The sequence below is a fragment of the Chiloscyllium plagiosum genome, unplaced genomic scaffold, assembly GCF_037043375.1.
Source record: "Chiloscyllium plagiosum isolate Xiang-an unplaced genomic scaffold, Cpla_swu_hap1 HiC_scaffold_31, whole genome shotgun sequence".
Lineage (NCBI taxonomy): Eukaryota > Metazoa > Chordata > Chondrichthyes > Orectolobiformes > Hemiscylliidae > Chiloscyllium > Chiloscyllium plagiosum.
The window spans coordinates 22,734,675-22,754,349 of record NW_028270169.1 but is presented as its reverse complement, the minus strand read 5'-3'; the positions used below and the strand labels follow the sequence as shown (position 1 = coordinate 22,754,349).

Below are 19,675 nucleotides of genomic sequence, written 5' to 3'. Positions count from 1 at the left end.
TTTGCACTTTGTCGCTTAGAGTCATAGAGTCATACCACGCAGAAACAGACTGTTTGCTCCAGTTCATCCATGCTGACCGAGTTTCCCAAACTAAACTAGTCCCACTTGCCTGTTTTTGGCCCATATCCCTCTAAACCTTTCTTATTCATGAGCCTGAGCAAATGTTTTTTAAATGTTGTACCTGTACATTCATCTCCCACTTCCCCTGACAGTTCAGGATGCCCCTCAGGTCCCTTTTCAAGATTTTTCTGACACCTTAAAATTATCCTCTAGTTATGAACATCCCCACCCTAGGGAAAAGACATTTGCTGCTCACTCTATCCATACCCCTCATGATTTATAAACCTCTATAAGGTCATATGCTTCAACCTCATATGCTGCAGTGAAAAAAGTCCCAGTCTATCCAGCCTCTCCTTATAACTCAAAGTGTCCAGTCCTGCTTATATCCTTGTAAATCTTTTCTGAACCCTCTTCAATTTAATAAAATCCTCCAATAGCATGGTGACCAGAACATTGCAAAGTAGTCCAAAAATGGTCTCCTGAACAACCACAATATGCTGGCCCAATTGCATTCTTTGTCTCTCAACTAACTGTACTGGAATAGGTTACCTGGTCATCATATGGGGATCTGTGGGACCTCTCTGAATGCAAATTGGCCACAGTGTTCCCTACACTATAGCAGTGATTACATTTGCAAAATACTTAATTGACAGCAAAGAACACTGGAGTCCTGACCATGTGAAATATATAAATATGCAAGTCTCCTTCAGGCATATTTCAGGGACAATGTGCTTTTGATAGTTTTAGTCATACTGATGTTCAAATTAGGGTCAGAATCCCTCTTTCTCATCCTAATTGAACAAAAACTTTTCTTTAGCTTCCTGTGACATTGAACACAAGAACATAAGAACATAACATAAGAACAAGGAGCAGGAGTAGGCCATCTGGCCCTTCGAGCCTGCTCCATCTTTCAATAAGATCATGGCTGATTTTTTTGAGGCCTCAGCTCCACTTACCCACCTTCTCACCAAAACCCTTAATTCCTTTACTGTTCAAAAAAATTATCTATCTTAGCTTTACAAAAATTCATTGAGGAAGCCTCAACTATTTTGCTGGGCATGGAATTCTATTGATTTACAACTTACTAGTTGAAGAAGTTCCTCTCAATTCAGTCCAAAATCTGCTCCCCTAATGTTGAGGCTATGCCCTCTTGTCTGAGTTTCACCTGCCCATGGAAACATCCTCTCGACTTCTATCTACCTATTCCCTTCATAATTTTAGATGTTTCTATAAGATCCCCCTCATTCTTCTACATTCCAATGCATATAATCCTAGTCTACTCAATCTTTCCTCATAAACCAAACCCCTCAACTCCGGAATCAATTTAGTGAATGCCTTTGCACTCCCTCTAGTGTCAGTACATCTTTTCTCAAATAAGGAGATCAAAACTGCATGCAGTACTCCAGGTATAGCCTCACCAGCACCTATATAGTTGCAACATAAACTCCTTGTTTTTAAACTCAATCTCTCTCACAAGGCAGGACAAAATTCCATTTGCCGTCTTAATTGCCTATTGTACCTGCAGACTAACCTCATGTGATTGATGCACAAGAACACCCAGGTCCCCGTTACCATTCAAATAATAGTCCTTTTTACTCTTATTCCTACCAAAATGGATGACTTCAAATTTATTAACATTATACTCCATCTGCCAGACCTTTGCCCACTCACTTAAACTATCTCTGTCCTTTCTGCAAGTTTCACAGAATTCTGTACATTTTGCTCTACCACTCATCTTAGTGTCATCTGCAAACTTTGACACACTACACATGGTCCCAATTCAAAATCATCTCTGTAAATTGTGAATAATTGTGGTCTCAACACTAAACCTTGAGGCATACCACTAGACACTAATTGCCAACCAGAAAAGCATTCATTTATCCATACTCTTTGCTTCCTATTAGTTAACCAGTCTTCTATCCATGCTAATGCATTACCCATAATGCCATGCATCTTGGTCTTATGCAGCAACCTTTTGTGCAGCACCTTGTCGAATACCTTTTGGAAATCTACATGCACCACATCTACACGGTCCTCATTGTCCATTGTGCTCGTAATGTTGTCATAGAATACCAATGGATTAGTTAATCTGTCTTTCATGAACCCATGCTGCATCTGCTTAACAAAACAATTTCTACCTAGATATCTTGCTATTTCTTCCTTGATAATAAATTCATCTTCCTTGATAATAAAGCAATCTATTCTGGCCAATCTACTCAGAATCACAAAATATTTTCAGTGCAGAAGGAGACCATTCAGCCTATCATGCCTGCATGAGTTCTCCTATCTCATGCCAATCTCCTATTCTGCCTTTTCCTCATATCCCTATACACCATCCAATGCCCTCTTGAGTGCCTCCAGCATCTTCTCACGGGGGATCCTGCAGAACTCAGACAACACAGTAAACCTCAGCGACATCAGTGAAGGGAATCGGCACAGGTAAACACCCTGGTTTTAGGGCAGTAGTTATCATATTCTGAGAAGTGTTCATTAATGCACTGCGACACTTTGAAACAGCTTTCCTATGTGTCACTGAGTGAGTGTATGAGTGAATGGGTATATGAATGGAAAAATGTATGTAAGGTGTAAAGGATAAAATGGTGAGTTCTGGTCAGGTTGGTTTGGTGGTGATTATGGATTGAGTTAGTATGTTGGTTGTGGGAGCGAGGAATGTGGGAATTTGATGGTAGAAAGTTGGAGAGTCAAAGCACTTAGTCAGACTGTGAGGATATATCAGGTCGATTTGGGGGTTCAGAGTCAGGCAGGTGTAAGCTGCTAGAACAGTAAAGTTGTGTTGGCAAAAGTTGGGGGTGGGGTGGAAGGGAGGGGAATTTTGGTGGAGTAGGCAGGTTCTCAGGGAGGGTCAGGGTGTAAGTTATATAGTTAACCAAGAGTTCAGTTAGGACTTTCCCATCTAACACCTCCTGGACAACCATCTAGATAAATAAATCAGTAACATCCAAAGTTTCCGATCTAACTCAGAATCTGAGGTTTTTTTTGGAGACTTCCGGGGAGCCTCGATAGGTCAGATTTCCCAGGTAATTCCCAAAGAGACATTATGTCATGACATCAGCAGGGTCCTGGCAAGTACCCTTGGTTCGTAAACATTGAGTCTCTGTAATTCTAGACACTGAATGCTCTGATATCAATGTAATCTTAATTGTAGTTTAATTTCTTGTTTTGTTTCACTATCAATTACTTACAATGTTTTGCAATTTTCTTTGATCTGATTCTTTGCTACAATCTCTAAACACTCATTCGTCTGATTGCTTATGACTTGCTAACTATGAAATCAATTTTCTTTTGCTCATACTTACCAGTATCTGCTGTTAAACTGAATCGGGCTGACTGTTTTGATTTAATATCTCTACCTTCACCCGGATAGAATTTTTCAGTTTCAACATGTCTTTCCACTCCATAATAAGGTATCTCGCTGTTATTTTCATTATGTATACTTGCTGGTGCATCAGTGTTACTGTAATCCTTTCCCAAGTCACGAATAAACTCTCGACCTTCCATTTCATCAAGTTCAATGACTGGCCCTAGTGAAATGGCAAACACACAAAATGTAAACAGTTAACATCAAGTTTTTGTATAGCTATTGTACATATTCTTTACGTTTGTGTTGGTGTGTTGCCAAATTTAACTGACTACCACTTTAAAAGCTAAATTTAACCATGGGAATCATTATCCGTTTCGTTACCAATAGTAACAGCATATCAAAACATTCATTTGTTACAACCTTTTAAAATTCACCTCTGACCTACAAATCAGCATAACACGAGTATATCAAATCAGAAAAACAAAAAAAAGTAAGATATTTTTAAGATTGTCAGAAATACAGTAAGGAAATTAATTGTCAGAGATAGTGCATGGATCCAAATGGAATTGTGCCACAGCAATATTTATCCTCTCTGGAACACAGAATTTCAATCTTAGCTATCAGCTAATAAAGATCTGGGACCATTTTGAATATTATCTAATTATTAACAAAATTAATTGCAAATCTAATTAATCTGATGTTCAAATTGCTAAAGTACATTCAGAAGAAATCCCAAGTGCACTCTCTTGAGGTCAAGTCACATTTTAAGCTTTCAAAGCGTTACATGAAATTAAATCGAATGCAGCACATTAATTCCAAATGCTCTTGCTTCTGAGTTATTTATGTTCCGTTTGGTCTTGGAACAAAGGGGGAACGTTGAATGGAACGAGTTTGAATTAAAGGGGAGAGACAGTATTTGCAACTGGATGGTACAAAGGTGAAGGTGACAGGGGTAGGTGACTGGAGAAGGTCAGAGAATAATTCCTTTGAACGAAACCCTTACAATTAAGATTTTTGAAATGTCTCCAGAAGCACATCTGGTGCCAGGATTAGATACATAAGTGGGAAGAGCCTAGAATGTGATAGGTGGAGATTTTGTTGTGGACAATGGAAGGAGGCGAAATCTCTTTGCTCATTGGTTCCATGGACAGACTGTTCACATATCAAGTCCTCCCTCTTTACATAATTCAATTGTTGGAATAGCTATGAGTGTCAGGTGCTTAATATTTCTCCAATTTACAGGATGCAACAAAGGAGGGCTCTTACTAGTCAATAACAGAAGCTGTAACATCAACAGAGGCAGCTGAAAAGGAGGAGGCTGGTTGGATGTTGCGTGCTGATTAGTGTTATGGTTTACCAGTCCAGCACATTTTCACTGATTTTTAATGGTATTATGCTTATATCATCATCAATATGGTGTTTGGCATGATTCAACCCACAAATGTGCTCACTCCCTTTAGATTTCAGTTTAGAATTCAAAGTGCATGCGCAGCATCCAGATAATGGTGCTAAGGAGCCTAATATTTCATCCATTGTGTCAAAACAGCAGGACACATGGTCTGATCACGGGTTTTGAAAGCATGTTGAGCTTAGAAGTAGCAAATAATTCAACAATCGTTGGATGTTAAGGCTTGTCTCTGACATTTTGTAGAAGGTTAGTGAAATTCTAATGTGGTATATGATAAACCTCACCTAACCATGTGAGAAATTTTTTTTGAAGAACACTTTTGAAGCAGAAGCAAAGTTCATTAACTAATTAGACCAAAATATTAAAGGCAAATTTCATTAAAATTTTATACGGAATGAAATAACCAAGACAGGTTAGCGTGGGGACAAGGTGGTATATAATTGAGATCTTTGATAACAATATGTATATAAATTCAATAGTAGTCACAAAAACACAAAATAGTGAACGCTTCATTTTCCAATGTCCTAGTTCTGTACTAAGCCCAAGATAGAGAGCGTTCTGTAGAATTGATGCGTTATAACTAGCTATCAGTAATGTACTTTTAGCAAATACCATAACATATCAAATGCACAAAATATTTGCAAGACTTCAAGAAAATTTATTTCTTAATTTGTAGTTGAAATGTGAACATTACTCCTAACATTTCAGAGAAAAAGAACTATTAAGATAGCCATAATGTCCCCCATGTTAATAACCAGTTCACTGTTGTTCACCCTCCACCTGGTTCTCAGTTGTACTCACATTGCCTGGGGTTGCGGAATTCAGCTCCTTTGGTGCCCAAACTATAATCATAGAACTCTTCAAATAACATGATAACCCTGTTCCTATTGAGATATCCTGCCTGCAGGATGGAGGTGTAGAAGAAACCAGCATTTAATTATTTTGTTATGCCAAATATATTACATAAATTGAAATGCTGCAAAAGTGAAATTATATAATTACTTGATTTTCTCCTTTCAATCACAGCATCAATCAATTACAGTTATCTTTTATAGGTAATATCATGGAGCATTTTTCCAGTCTGCACTACAATGGTCTAACAGCATTTTCTGTTTAATCTATTCTATCCTTGTGTCAGAATGTGTCTTTTATTATTATTCACTTCTATAATTTTTCATATCATTAAGTTGCACAGAAAGAGGTATTTCAGTCCATTGTGCCTGTGACACTATTTCAGTCCATTTGCACTTTGTACCCATTATCCTAATAATCCCACTTGATGGGTTTTTCCAAACACTCCCTGCAAATTTCTGCTTATCAAGTACTTATCAAATTTCTTTTTAAAAGCTACTGTTAAATCTCTTTCCAATATCTTTTCAGCAGCATATTCTAGGTCAGGTCAACTTGCTACATACAACATTTTAAAAATATCTTTCTGGAATTTTGCCAATTACCAAACCTCCTGTCTGTATCTATTCTATGAAAATCCATCAAAAACATTGACAAATTATGATACATGAACCCTCAATTGCATCTGTTCCAAGGAGAGTATCCACAGCGTCTCAAGTCTAGGCACACCACTCTGAGACAATTCTAGTGAATTTCCTCTGTATCCCCCCAAGACCTTCCAAAGGTAAAATGGTCTGCTTTACCCACAATATTCCAGCTAACACCTAACCAGTGTTTTATATACGTTCATATAACTACCTTGTCATAATTACACAGATTTGTCTATATAAACCCTCAGATCTCTTTTTTGTTTGTTGGGAGGTGTTTATCATGCTTGCCTTCTTCATTGCTCAGACCATTGGGTATCGGAGTTGAGACATCAAGTTGAGGTTATACAGGATGTTGATGTGACCACTTTTGGAAAACTGTGTGCAGTTCTGGTTGCCCTTCCAGAAAAAGGATATTATTAAATTGGAGAGGGTTCAGGAAACCCTGTGGATGTTACCTACCTAGATTTCTGAAAGGCCTTTGATAAGGTGCCTCATGGGAGGCTGCTGAGTAAGGTGAGGGCCCATGGTGTTCAAGCATGGATTGAGGATTGGCTGTCTGACAGAAGGCAGAGAGTTGGGATAAAAGGTTCTTTTTTGGAATGACAGCTGGTGTCCCACAGGGTTCAGTGTTCACATCTGTTCACTTTATATATTAATGATCTGGATGAAGGGACTGGGGACATTCTGGTGAAGTTCGCTGATGATACGGAGTTAGGTGGACAGGCAGCTAGTTCTAAGGAGGTGGGGAGAATGCAAAAAGATTTAGACAGTTCAGGAGAATGGTCCAATGGATAATGAAATTGAATGTGAGCAAATGCAAGGTCTTGCACTTTGGAAAAAAGAATACAAACATGGTATTTTTCTAAACAGTGAGAAAATTCGTAAAGCCAAAGTACAAAGGGATCTGGGAATGTTAGTCCAGGATTCTCTAAAGATTGACATGCTGGTTGAGTTCGTGGTTAAGAAAGCAAATGCAATGTTGTTAATTATCTCAAGAGGGTTGGAATGTAAAAGCGATGTGCTACTGAGACTTTATAAGCTCTGGTTAGGCCCCATTTAGAATACTGTGTCTGATTTTGGAACCCACACCTCAGGAAAGACATACTGGCACTTGAGAGTGTCTAGCAGAGATTCACATGGATGATCCCTAGAATGGTAGGCCTAATATATGATGAACAGCTAAGGATCTTGGGATTGTATTCATTAGAGTTTGGAAGGTTGAGGGGAGATCTAATAAAAACTTAGAAGATAATGCATGGCTTAGAAAAGGTGGACACTGGGAATTTATTTCCATTAGACATGGGCACAGCCTTCGAATTACAGGGGGTCAATTTAAAACGGAAATGAAGAGACATTTCTTCAGCCAGAGAGTGCTGGGCCTATGGAATTCATTGCCACGGTGCGCAGAGGAGGCTGGGATGTTAAATGTCTTCAAGGCAGAGATTGATAAATTCTGAATCTCGCAAGGAATTAAGGGATATGGGAAGAGTGCAGATAAGTGGCGTTGAAATACCCATCAGCCATGATTGAATGGCGGAGTGTACCTGATGGGCCAAATGGCCTTATTTCCACTCCTATGTTTTATGGTTTTAAAAGATTAACCAGGATGTTGCTGGGAATGAAGGGTTTGAGTTATACGGATAGGTGGAATAGGTTGAGCCTCTTTTCATTGCAGCATAGAAGGTTGAGGGATAACCTTTTAGAGGTTTACAAAATCAGGAGGAGCATAGATAAGATGAATAGCAAAGATCTTTTTTCCTAGAATGAGGGAGTTAAAAACTAGTGGGCATATTTTTAAGGTGAGAGGAGAAAGATTTTAAAAAGGAACTGAGAGACCTTTTTCACACGGAGGGTGGTTTATATGTGGAATGAATTGTCAGAGGAAGTGGTAGGTGCAGATGCAGTTACAACATTTAAAGGACATTTGGACAGGTACATGAATAGGGAAGGTCTACAGGGATATGGGCCACACACAGACAAATGAGACCAGTTTAGCTTGGGAAATTGGTTGACATGGACAAATTGGGCCAAAGGGTCTGGTTCCATGGTGTATGAATCTATGACTCTATCCAGGGGTAAACATGTACATACTCAGCCTTCTTGTCACTCGACAGTGCAAATGTAACATATCACCCACTTTTTGCATGCAGTATGTCAATCACCTCTCTTATAAATCAGTGGACGCATTTGCAAGATATTCGAGATATCCTCAGCTCCAACCTGGGATGAGTCCAACACACAATTCATGGCAGCTGCCAACCTGACAACCATCAGTAATGCCATTCTCACCCTGCTCTGAAGCAGGGGCAGGCCAGATGAGCACCTTATCAACAACAGCTGAAATGTTACATACAGTGGTCCTGGCTTAAAGCAAGGTAGGAGAATCTGGTGAGAATGAAAGTGAGAATCTGGCTTCCTGCTGACAGCCTTATGCCTCTGTATTTTCATAGAGCTTATCATTGTCATACTGCTGTCATCCTGTGGGGCAAGGAAATGGAACTCTAACACCCATGGCTGTGGGCAATAGTCTAAGCAACACCCTCAAAGTGAGAACCAAGGACTTTCACCTGTCCAGTTCAATAACATAAAGCAGGATAAACCTCAAGCATGAATTCCACAATAGCCAGCAGATATAAATCAGCATCTATCCTGAAGATAGATAACTTCAAATAGCATTGGTGGGAGGTGCTTGCAACGGCTGAAAAATGATTACCTGTATGGTTAAACGAAGCATTAGCTGGAATATAAACTTGAAAATGATGTACAGCTGCCAAATCACTGTTAGATTCTGACTGACTTTACAAATCTTCGTATTTCCTATTCAAGCTCCCTGTTTTTGCCCCCTTAATCTCACCAGTATCCAACTCTGCCCACATTAGAAGTCTATATGTTCAGTAGAGGCAGCACTTTGGACTTACAGTATCACCAGCAGGACCAAAAACACAGGCATCACATCTAAATTTGATCACCAATATAACTTCATGGCAATTGGGACATAGGAAATTCAGAGATAAATACTCCAACAAATATTTTTCAGACTTCAGGTTTATTAACAAGCTGCCTGTTTAATTGCAGGAAACGGTATGGTCAGAAACAAATGGAGAAGTTCAAGAAAGGCTAACAAAAGCTCAGTTAATGAGGTGAGTTTCAGATATGGTCCTGAAGGCAGCAAGGTGGAGAGGCTTAAGCAGGGAAGGCCAAATAGTGGGCTGAGGCAGCTGAGGCATGGCTGAAGGTGCAAAAAAAGGGAAAAAGGGACTTAAGAAAGGGATTTTTAAAAAGATGAGTTGCAGAGGTAAAGGGAAAGATTTTCCCTGAAGAACTCAGAACCCACTTTCTGGTTTAAATGGAGGTGAGAAGCCTGTGCTTTGTGGGAATGTGTCACGCAATGTGCTTTTTACCCGGAGCTATCAATTAATGACCAAAGGGCAAATTCACTGTCTGATTAAGGACAGCAAATGGGCTCCTGAGGAGGGAGGGCCAATAAGATTCCTTCCAACTTCAAAACAGAAGCAACGCGCAATGCAAAGTATGTGACAAAATGTAGTATTGTTTCTATGAATAAAAATATTGTCTTGTGCAGTCAGTTTTGTGTGCGTGTGTCTAATGTCTTTCTGCCAAAGTAAAATTGGGATCTGTTCAATTGGGGTGACTCAAATGTATATAAATATAGTCTTATTCAAGTAAGAGACGCTTTTAGTTTGTTTGTTGGATAAAGTAAAACTCCAATGTTTGTTTTCTTCATGTGCTACTGTACAGAACCAGATTGCTTTCATGAGTTTGTATGTCTTTTTTATGAATAGAGTATATTTTGAATTTGTAAAAAATGTGTTTGTGTGTGTGTGTGGTGTGTCTATGAGTGTTTGGTGTGTCTGGCGTGTCTGTGTGTGTTTGGGGGATGTGGTGTGTATGCATGTGTGTGGGGTGTTTGTGTGGGGGGCTGTGGTGCGTATGAGTATGTGTGTGTGTCTGTTTGTCTGGGGGAGTGCTGTAGTATGTATGAGTGTGTGTGGTATGTGTGTATGTCTGTGTGTGTGGTATGTGTGTGTTATTTGTGTGTGGGGGGCACTGTGGTGTGTATGAGTGTGCGTGTGGTATGTGTGTACGTCTGTGTGTGTGGTATGCGTATGTATGGTGTCTGTGTGCCTATGTGTGTGCACGTGCACGTGCTGTTCGTGTGGTATGTGTGTGTATCTGTACACGGAGGGTAAGGGAGAACTCCAGGCCACTACAGAGGGGCTCTATGCCTGCTTGGATAGTTGGTCATTCAGCTTGCTGCTGGGAACCTGGAGGCCGCCTTGAAAATTCCAGTCAGCCTCCTTCGGTTGGTGTTGAAAAACCTTCAAGCAAGGCTTAATTAGCTACCCCCCTCATCCATCCCACATCATCGGTCCACCAGGAGGATGATTTAGTGGAGACCAGTATTGCGATTTTTAATGCCCACACCCTTCTGTTCCAGGTCCCCATGTGGGTAAAACATCAAGTCCAAACTGTTTAGGCAGATGTTTATAGATTAAAGAAGGTTACATATAAAGCCATTAGGATTTAAACATGAGTGCAATAAACCAAGAAGCTGATGCACTGGGAGCCATTGTATGGTCAGGACTAAGTACGATCTGCTGTTTAGTTTCTCAAACCACCAGGACATTTATCTGCTTGTAGTGGTGGTGGGAGATGAATTAACTTTATTCCTTTGACCTTGAGGCAGGAAGAAAATGGTAACTGTTGTTTTGTTGATGCCAAAAGACAGCTCTATACTATACCATTTTACTGGAAATTATCTACCTGATTTCTTTTTGCAGCACAAGAACAGTTTCCACTTATAACCTGAATTGCCCATTATGGAAGTGCTGTGCTGTTGGGAATAATTCAGGATCTGGTTAATAATGGCCCGTAATGGGACTTGTCAGACTTCCTATTCCACAGCTGCATACTGGCAGATTTGACTCAACACAAATATGGAAATTCCCAGTCATGCCTCATCAAGCACTTGGCTAAGTGGAATTAATTCTACTTACCTTTCTGTCTCACAAAATGTCACAATCTCAGACAGTACACTGTCTAATCACTGACCTTTCCAATGTCACATGCCAGGAACAGTTCTGCAAACTGCTTCCTCCACCAATCGCCTTCTCTTTTTTGACGGAAAAAATCTGAGCTGTGGGAAAGATATTCGAGGAAATCCTGGAAAGGATTGTCAGACAGACTCTTGACGTAAGAGTACATATACTGGAGGAGGAAAAGAAAAAAAAAGCTCTGTGATTCATTGACACTGAAATGTTTCCTGAGCACACATCAGGAAAGATTCGTGACTCCTATGATATAGGTTTTGGTAAGTTACTGACAGCATCACACTGCCAGTAGATTAAAACTGACAAGACTTCCTTTCCCATTAATTTTACTGGATTGTGGAAAGATTCTCACAGTGAACAGATGTTTCTACATGAATGCATAAATCCACTGCAGGATGAAATTTGGTACAGATGGCTTGTTATGGGAACAGCTAGAACCTTTCTATACCAGACCTTTAGTTCTACTGTTGTACCTAATAGTCAAAGAAATTTTTATAAAGTATTTTCACAGTGCCATTTTGCATTGCTTGTAGTGGAAACCATTTCAGTTCTACTGGTATAATTGCAAATAGCATAATTACTGTTGGTTCAGGCAGCAAAATTACCCATCTGTTACACATTTTATTAGCCTCCTTAAAGGACTTGATCTACAGTCAAGAAGTCCAGAATCAATTCTGTTCAATGATTAAACAACAATCCAAATTCAGACATTGTAAATTCAGTCAATCCATTTCTATTTTAAAATTCATTTTCATTGTCGATTCATGTTGATTATTATTGTTTGACTAAAATATACTTTGTTTACATTTCTGCTCAGTTGTAGGGAAAGATTAATCAAATGTGATTCTGATAAATAGACCCTTTATAGAACCAGCACCAGTATATATTCAATGAGCCAAATAGCCACTTGCCACATTGAATCCAAATCACTTTGATAGGGATTCCATTCATGCAAACCCAGGAAACCAAACTCAAGTCAGCTTTAAATAGTTCCATCATTGTTGTTTCCATCTGATATGATTCCAACTGATGTTATTACCAGACAAGTCAGTTCCCAGACGGGAACTTGGCTTATTAAATCAAGTTTGATTTGTTTTGGTTTTAATGAAGTGGACTCTTGCTGAAATGTAAACATGCTTTAACAGTAACTCAGAAGTTTATTATGCAAGAAATTAAGATAAAATAGAATAAATAAATCATCAACTTATAATAAAAATTCAAGACTTTTTAAACACACATTAAAAGTATACTTCCATTAATCACCATACATTTTTAAGTATTGAAAAGAAGCAGCTTTGGCATCATTCCCAAAACAGACCACCGATACAGCATCCAAAACAGCACTTCTATAATACTCATACCAGAGTCCTTGTATTCAAAGTTCCTGCTAATTTTATTTCTGCCTGCACAGCCCTATGAGATATGTATGTAGCAGTAACTTTGTCAATGTCATGATCAGCATGCTGGTGTCAATTGCTGTGCGCGGCAATTTGGAGCGGCTGCAAACATCCGTGCAGTTTAGAGGGAATATTACCATTATCAACACGTCGGCAAGTTTAAGTCACTTGTAATTTTAATTTTTAGATTGGAACTGCAGGTAGATTTTTCCTGGGCTTATTAAATACCTGCTTGAGTATGCTCAGCTTTAAGTAACCTCTTCATGGTTTCAGACCAACACTTCTGGTCTGAAGCTAGCACTAGTTCTTTATTCCAAAGTAATTTAGTTCACTATATATATTTCTTTTCAGGAATGTGAGTCTACTTAGCCATTCTATTCAAATAACTTCACAGGACTGCCCCATATTTAGAGCAGAACTAAAAAGAAACCTCTCTAACCAATAGGTGTTTTCCTTAAGCTTAAAAAAAACTTCCCTCTCCTTCTACACTAGAACTTGTTCATTCTTAAAGCACTATTTGTGTATATAAATACATGTCAATTCTAAAGTTAACCCTCAACAAGTGTTTTAAAAGAAATCACCATGGTCACAGAAATATGAACAATTATTAATTTCAGAGCACCGAAACCCAATGATTACTAACTCAGAAACCATAAACCCAAGCATCTACTAAATAATATTAAAATTCATATACATAAATTTCACCGTTTCCATCACATATCATCTATTCAACAAGTTAAGCATTCAAGCTCCATTGTAAAACGTGAGCAGAATTTGAAGTCTGCCATTTCAGTGGGGTCCTGCATTATTGAAGACAACCTGTTTTCCTAATGCATTGGTAATGTAGAAAATAAAGATCTCATGTACTATTCAATAAAAGCAGTGAGTTATCTTCAGGCATACCAAATATAGATTCATAGGTCACTTATTGCTATTGTGTGGTAATGTATTGCAAAATATCCGCTTGTTTTCAAACATATGAATATTGATTACATTTCAAAATAACTAACCAAATGTCAAACACTTTGTAATACTTTGAGGATTTTTTAAGGCACTATGAAAGTACAAGATGTTCATGAACTCTAACATACCTGCTGTTAATAAAACATATTAGTCTTACAATTATCAACAAAGTGCCAAACTGAATTCATTACCATGCCAGAAGTATTATCCCTTATTAGATTTCACAAAGAAAATGTAAGGCTATTTATTATAGCAAACAGCTTATAAGCTTTTTAAATTATTTATATTTTTGTTATGGAGGCGGGGGGCAATGTCCACACCAGACCGTAGGCATCTCTTTCCATTAGAGAGTGGCAGTTGTTTAAGTATAGCTTGAGGCTAGACATGTCAAAAGAATAGGGTGAAGTCAGAAGTCTATGAATTACCACATCCAGTACAAGGATTGAACCTACACTGTTGCCTTTATTCGGCGACACACTCTAGCTATTTGAATCCTAATGTACTGAAAACCCAGATGAGAAAAATGCAAGTGACTGCAATCTTCTGTTTCAAACAGTTTCAGTAATGTAACAGGAATGCCTTGTAACAATGCTTTCCATTATGGCTTTACATACTCAGAAAAATTCTCCTTAATGATGACACAATATTCATTGCCGCAAAAGAAATGGAAGGCTAGAGGAAAGGAAAGGGTCTTATACTCATGATGTTGATATGTTTTTCTTTTTTGGTCTGGTAGAGCAAATATGACAGATTTTAACTCTGCATAACACTGTTAAGTGGATTGCGAAGCAGCAGACTGTTTTAATACTTTTCTGATTTTTATTTCTATGACTATATTTTACCTTGCTACTCAAAGTGAAGATTTAGTCCTTTTTATATTGTTAGAATTCCTTCTTTTCCCTGCATTTGCTATTCTTCCTTTCTCAACTTTCCCTCACTTCTCTCACATTGGCACATTCCATTTCTATTTGTGCTTTCTTTTAGTGTCTTAAGTATGGTGAATGTATAAATGCGGTGTGGTGTCATCAATTGTGTTAAGAAGCTTAAAAGGGATATCTTTATAATAGCTTAAAGTGCTAACTACTGACTAAATAATGTTTACTCAATGTTGATTTTTTTGTTGTTAAGTAAAAGTAAAAATTCTCTCATGCAATTTTTTTTTGTTTCGGTCACTGGAAACTCAAATAGCATGTATCTTGCAGTTACTCCTCAGATTCAGGCTCATTTCTTGCAGTTAAATGTTTGGAGGTTTATAGACCAAGTGCAGGCAGTTGGGCCTAGTTTATTTTGGGATTAAGGTCAGCATGGAGTGGTTGAATCAAGGGGTCTGTTTCTATGCTGTATGATTCTGTGACTATGATGCTATGACACTATGATTTATTATTCTTACCTCTGAAGTAATGATATTTAATGCTACTTGGCCATTGATCACATTTATCAATTATCAGGCACTCAAGCTCTATCTATTCTGCTCACTGCTCCATCATTGACTAGTGGTTCTTTGAATTGCCCCATCAATTTCTGTTGCCATTGGCTCGGAGCACACTACCACAACTTATCCACTCCGACCAGATATACTAAATTAATCTAAATAATTTCTGATATTAGGGATTTCAGAAGTGGTCATACCATTGAATGCTAAGGGGACATGGCTAGAGTCTCCCCCCTTTGAGACAGCCATTGTCTCACCGATGTGTGTTCCAAATGTTACTAGCTACCTATCAGCCCAAAATGGATGTTGTCCAGATCTTGCTGCATTTGGATTGGGTTTGCTGTAATAGCTGAGAAATCCCAGATGTGTAATCATCAGTGAACGTTTCTGCTTCTGACCTTATTATGGAGGGAAGTCATTGATGAAGCAGCGAGAGATGAATGGGCCTAGTGTATTACGTGAAGAACACCTGCAGTGACATCCTAGGATTGAGATGACTGACCTCAAGCAACTCCATCTTCCAAACAATGGAGAGCCTTTCTGCTGATCAGCTTCAATTTTGCCAGGACTCCTTGAATGTTACACTCATCAAATGCAGTCTCGATAGAAAGGGCAGTCACTTTCAACTCACCTCTAAAATTCAGCTCTTGTGCCCATGTTTGGACCAGAACTGTAATGAGGTCAGGAGCTGAGTGGCCCTGACAGAACTCAAACTGAGTTAGCAAGTTTTATTGTTGAGCAAATGCAGTTTGATAGTATTTTCAATGATCTCTTCCATCACTTTACTGATTGTTGAGAACAGACTAATGAGAGGGAAATTGATTGGATTGGATTTGTATTATTATTTTGGGCAAGATGTACTTGGGGAATTTTCCACATTGGTGGACAGATGTCAGTGTTGTATAGATATTGAAATAGCTGGGCTAGGAGCACAGCTACTTCTGGAACACAAGTCTTCAGTACTATTGACCGAATATAGTCACCATCCATAGTTTTCACAATATCCAGAGCCTTAATCCATTTCTTAATATTACGTGGAGTGAATCAGATTAGCTGAAGACTGATATCAATGATGTTGGAGATATCCGGAGGAGGTCAAAATAGATCATTGTCTTTTGCGCTCATGACTAGGGCTTCCCCTCATTAAGGAGTCTCCTCCTCGTTAGTTGTTTAATTTTCCCACCATCATTCAGAACTGGATTACAGGGAATGCAGAATTAAAATTTGATTGTTCAATTGTGGAGTAATTTAACCGTGGCTACTGCATGATGTTTACACTGCCACCGGGCATCAGGAAGATAGGCTATATCAACAATGTTAAAAATCTGGAACTCAAATCATAAAAATGCCAGGATCACTGAAATATTGCATCAGTTTAAACAAAGTACACCTGATATGCTCACTGAGCAGAGGAGTTGAAGCTGATAGAGTCATGAAGGGAAAGAAACCCAGGTCAGTAAGGGAAGTCAAGCTGCCAAGAGTGAAAGAAACCAGGGATAGAGAAAGAAGTAGCCAGAACTGGGTGGACATTGCAGATGGGAGAAAGTGAGGACTGCAGATGCTGGAGATCAGAGCTGAAAAATGTGTTGCTGGAAAGGCGCAGCATGTCAGGCAGCAGCCAAGGAGCAGGAGAATCAACGTTTTGGGCATAAGCCTTCCTGAAGAAGGGCTTATGCCCAAAACGTCGATTCTCCTGCTCTTTGGATGCTGGACATTGCAGATAGTGTGCTAAGAGCTAAGGGCAACAGAAATTTGTGGGACAATTCAAAGAACCACTAGTCAATGATGGAGCAGTGAACAGAATAGATGGAGCCTGAGCACCTGATAGTTGAAAGATGAGATCAATGGTCAAGCAGCATTAAATATCATTGACTTCAGAGGTCATAGAGTCATAGAATTATATAGCATAGAAACAGACCTGTCAGTTCAATCTCTATGCTGACCATAATCCAAACTAAACTAGGCCCACCGACCTACACTTGCCCCATATACCTCCAAACACTTAACTGTAAGAAATGAGTCTGAATCTCAGGAACAACTGCAAGATATGTGCTACTCTCAGTTCACCATTTTAGAACAGTTTTTAGGTCACTAGAGTGATTAGTTATACTTTTCTGGGACAATATTCAGAGACATCTAGTAGCTCTGGGTAGTTATGAAACTAGAAGTCTGTAAACAGCAAAGCAGGTGATGGATGAGAATGAGAGATCTTACCTGAAATAGGAAAGAAAGAAAAATACCAATTTAAGGCTCAAGGTAGGATCTCAAGGTTGGTTCAGGAAATTTCAACAAGAACCAGAGGTAGCAGAATAGCTGAACCTATTTCAGTGGGATAAACTTCAATGGTAAGTAAAACAGAGTCATAGACATGTACACCACAGAAACAGACTCTTCGGTCCAACTCATCCAGTTCTTCCTAAATTAATGTAGTTCCATTTGTCAGCATTTGGTCCATATCCCTCCAAAACCTTCCTATTCATATCTCCATCCAGATGCCTTTTAAATGCTGTAATTGTACCAGCCTCCACCACTTCCTCTGGCAGATCATTCCATACATGCACCACACTGGCATAAAAAAGTTGCCCTGAGATGCCTTTTAAATCTTTCCCCTCTCACCTTAAACCTATACCCTCTAATTTTGGACTCCCCTACCCTGGGAAAAAAGACCTTGACTATTTACCCTATCCATGCTCCTCATGATTTTATAAACCTCGATAAGGTCAACTCTCAGCCGCTGACCGTCCAGCGAAAACAGCCTCAGCCTATTCAGCTTCTTCCTATAGTTCAAACCCGTCAACCCTGGCAGCATCCTTGTAAATCTTTTCTAAACGCTTCCAAGTTTAACCACATCCTTCCTACAGCAAGGAGACCAGAATTGAATGCAGTATTCTAAGGTGGCCTAACCAATGTCCTGTGCAGCTGCAACATGACCTCTGTTCTAATCAGATATATGATCTAATTTGACAGTAATATTCTAGTTCTGATGTCATGCTAACTCCCTCTGTTATCAACAGAATATTTATATCCAGTGCTTAAACGGTATAAAATTGACATTTTAAGCTTCATTACACAGGCCAGTTGTATGTAATAGCAAGCACTTTTGTAAAGGCCGGTCAATCATACTTGAGCTGTTTATACAATCCCTAATCCTCACTAATTCCTAAGGGTCATAGCACCCAATTAGCAAGATGAAAATGAAACTCTTCCTATTATTCTTGTTTATCACACATGAATTGTATTTGATAATCCAGCAATAAATTATTTAGAATTAGAAAATACCTATAAATTATTTTGAAGGGCTTTTGTGGCATACTGGTAGTTTTGAGCCGGGGGCCAGGGTTCATGTCTGACCTGCTCCAGAGGGTGTAGAAGAACATTCCTGAACAGATTGACTAAAAAATCTATGTGGGGCACTAGCTAAGGCGTTCACCTTAAACACTGTTTGTTTCAGTTTGCAATATGCAGCAACTCACCCCAGTTTTGGAAGAGGAGATTGATTAATTGAATTCAAATGATGTTCTCTTTAATTTGTTAACCATTGCCTGGTTTAAATTTACTCTAGTTATCTACAACTGCAGCAACATCAACTGTTAATCTGGGTCAAATCAGTCAAACAATACAGCTGACCAGGTCAGTAGATCTATTTTAGGATTTCCATATTATCTGATCGAGTTATATTCCAGAACCATGTCACATAGACTGTGTACTGAAAAGTATACCTGCATTCCATATATTAAAGACCTTACATTGAAAAGTTAAATGTGATGCTGTGGTGTTGATACATTAAGAGAGTGTATTCAGTTTCTTCATTCAAAAGAATTTGACATGCATAATTTACATTTGATTCCTATACGTAACACTTTGTTTACGCTCAGAAAATGCAGTCCAAATGTAGCTTTGACAATGTGGAGCTAGTTATGGGAGCAACCCAAAAACTGGGCTGTATACAAACTGAGAGAACATCACTAATTGTGTTTCAAAAATACACCAAAAATTTCTAATTACAGAACTTCTGTTCTAGAAAGGCTCACTGGACCTGAAACTCTTATGTCTTTCCACTGATGCTGCCAGACCTGCTGAACTTTTCCAGCAATTTCCATTTTGTTTCCATTTGCATGGTGTCTTTAAAGCAGTAAAAATATTCAAAATGCTTCATGTTATCAGACAAAAGGCATAAAAAGAACTCCTTCTAAGTGGTGGAGGTCACAGGTTTGAGAAGATGTTGAAGATGCCTTGCAAAGTTGCAACAGTGTATCCTGTGGATAGCACACACCACCGCCACAATGTGCTGGTGGTGGAGGGAGTGGAAGGACTTTGAGAAATCATGAGGTACACCACTCACCACAGAATATTTAAACTCTGACCTTTCTCTTAGTCACATTTTAACAAAGAAGGTTGTAGGAGAGGCTGGACTAGTACTAACTCTCATAAAAAATATTTTGTTTCTTTCTCCCAAATATGGTTACAAAATTAGCTGAATGATAGGAAACAGAGAGTAATGGTCAAAGAATGTTTTGGGACT

The 19,675-nt window shown here is 38.9% G+C and overlaps 1 protein-coding gene across 1 annotated transcript in view; it reads right to left on the bottom strand.

The window, feature by feature from the left end:
- LOC122564002 (EF-hand calcium-binding domain-containing protein 5-like) overlaps positions 1–19,675 on the bottom strand; it is a 174,815-nt gene that overhangs the window by 69,139 nt on the left and 86,001 nt on the right. Inside the window, exons 6-8 of the mRNA XM_043718422.2 lie at positions 11,363–11,518; positions 5,592–5,691; positions 3,378–3,602 (exon numbers count right to left, since the gene is read on the bottom strand). Of these exons, the coding sequence (XP_043574357.2) occupies positions 3,378–3,602; positions 5,592–5,691; positions 11,363–11,518 (481 nt within the window). The remainder of the gene's footprint in view (positions 1–3,377; positions 3,603–5,591; positions 5,692–11,362; positions 11,519–19,675) is intronic.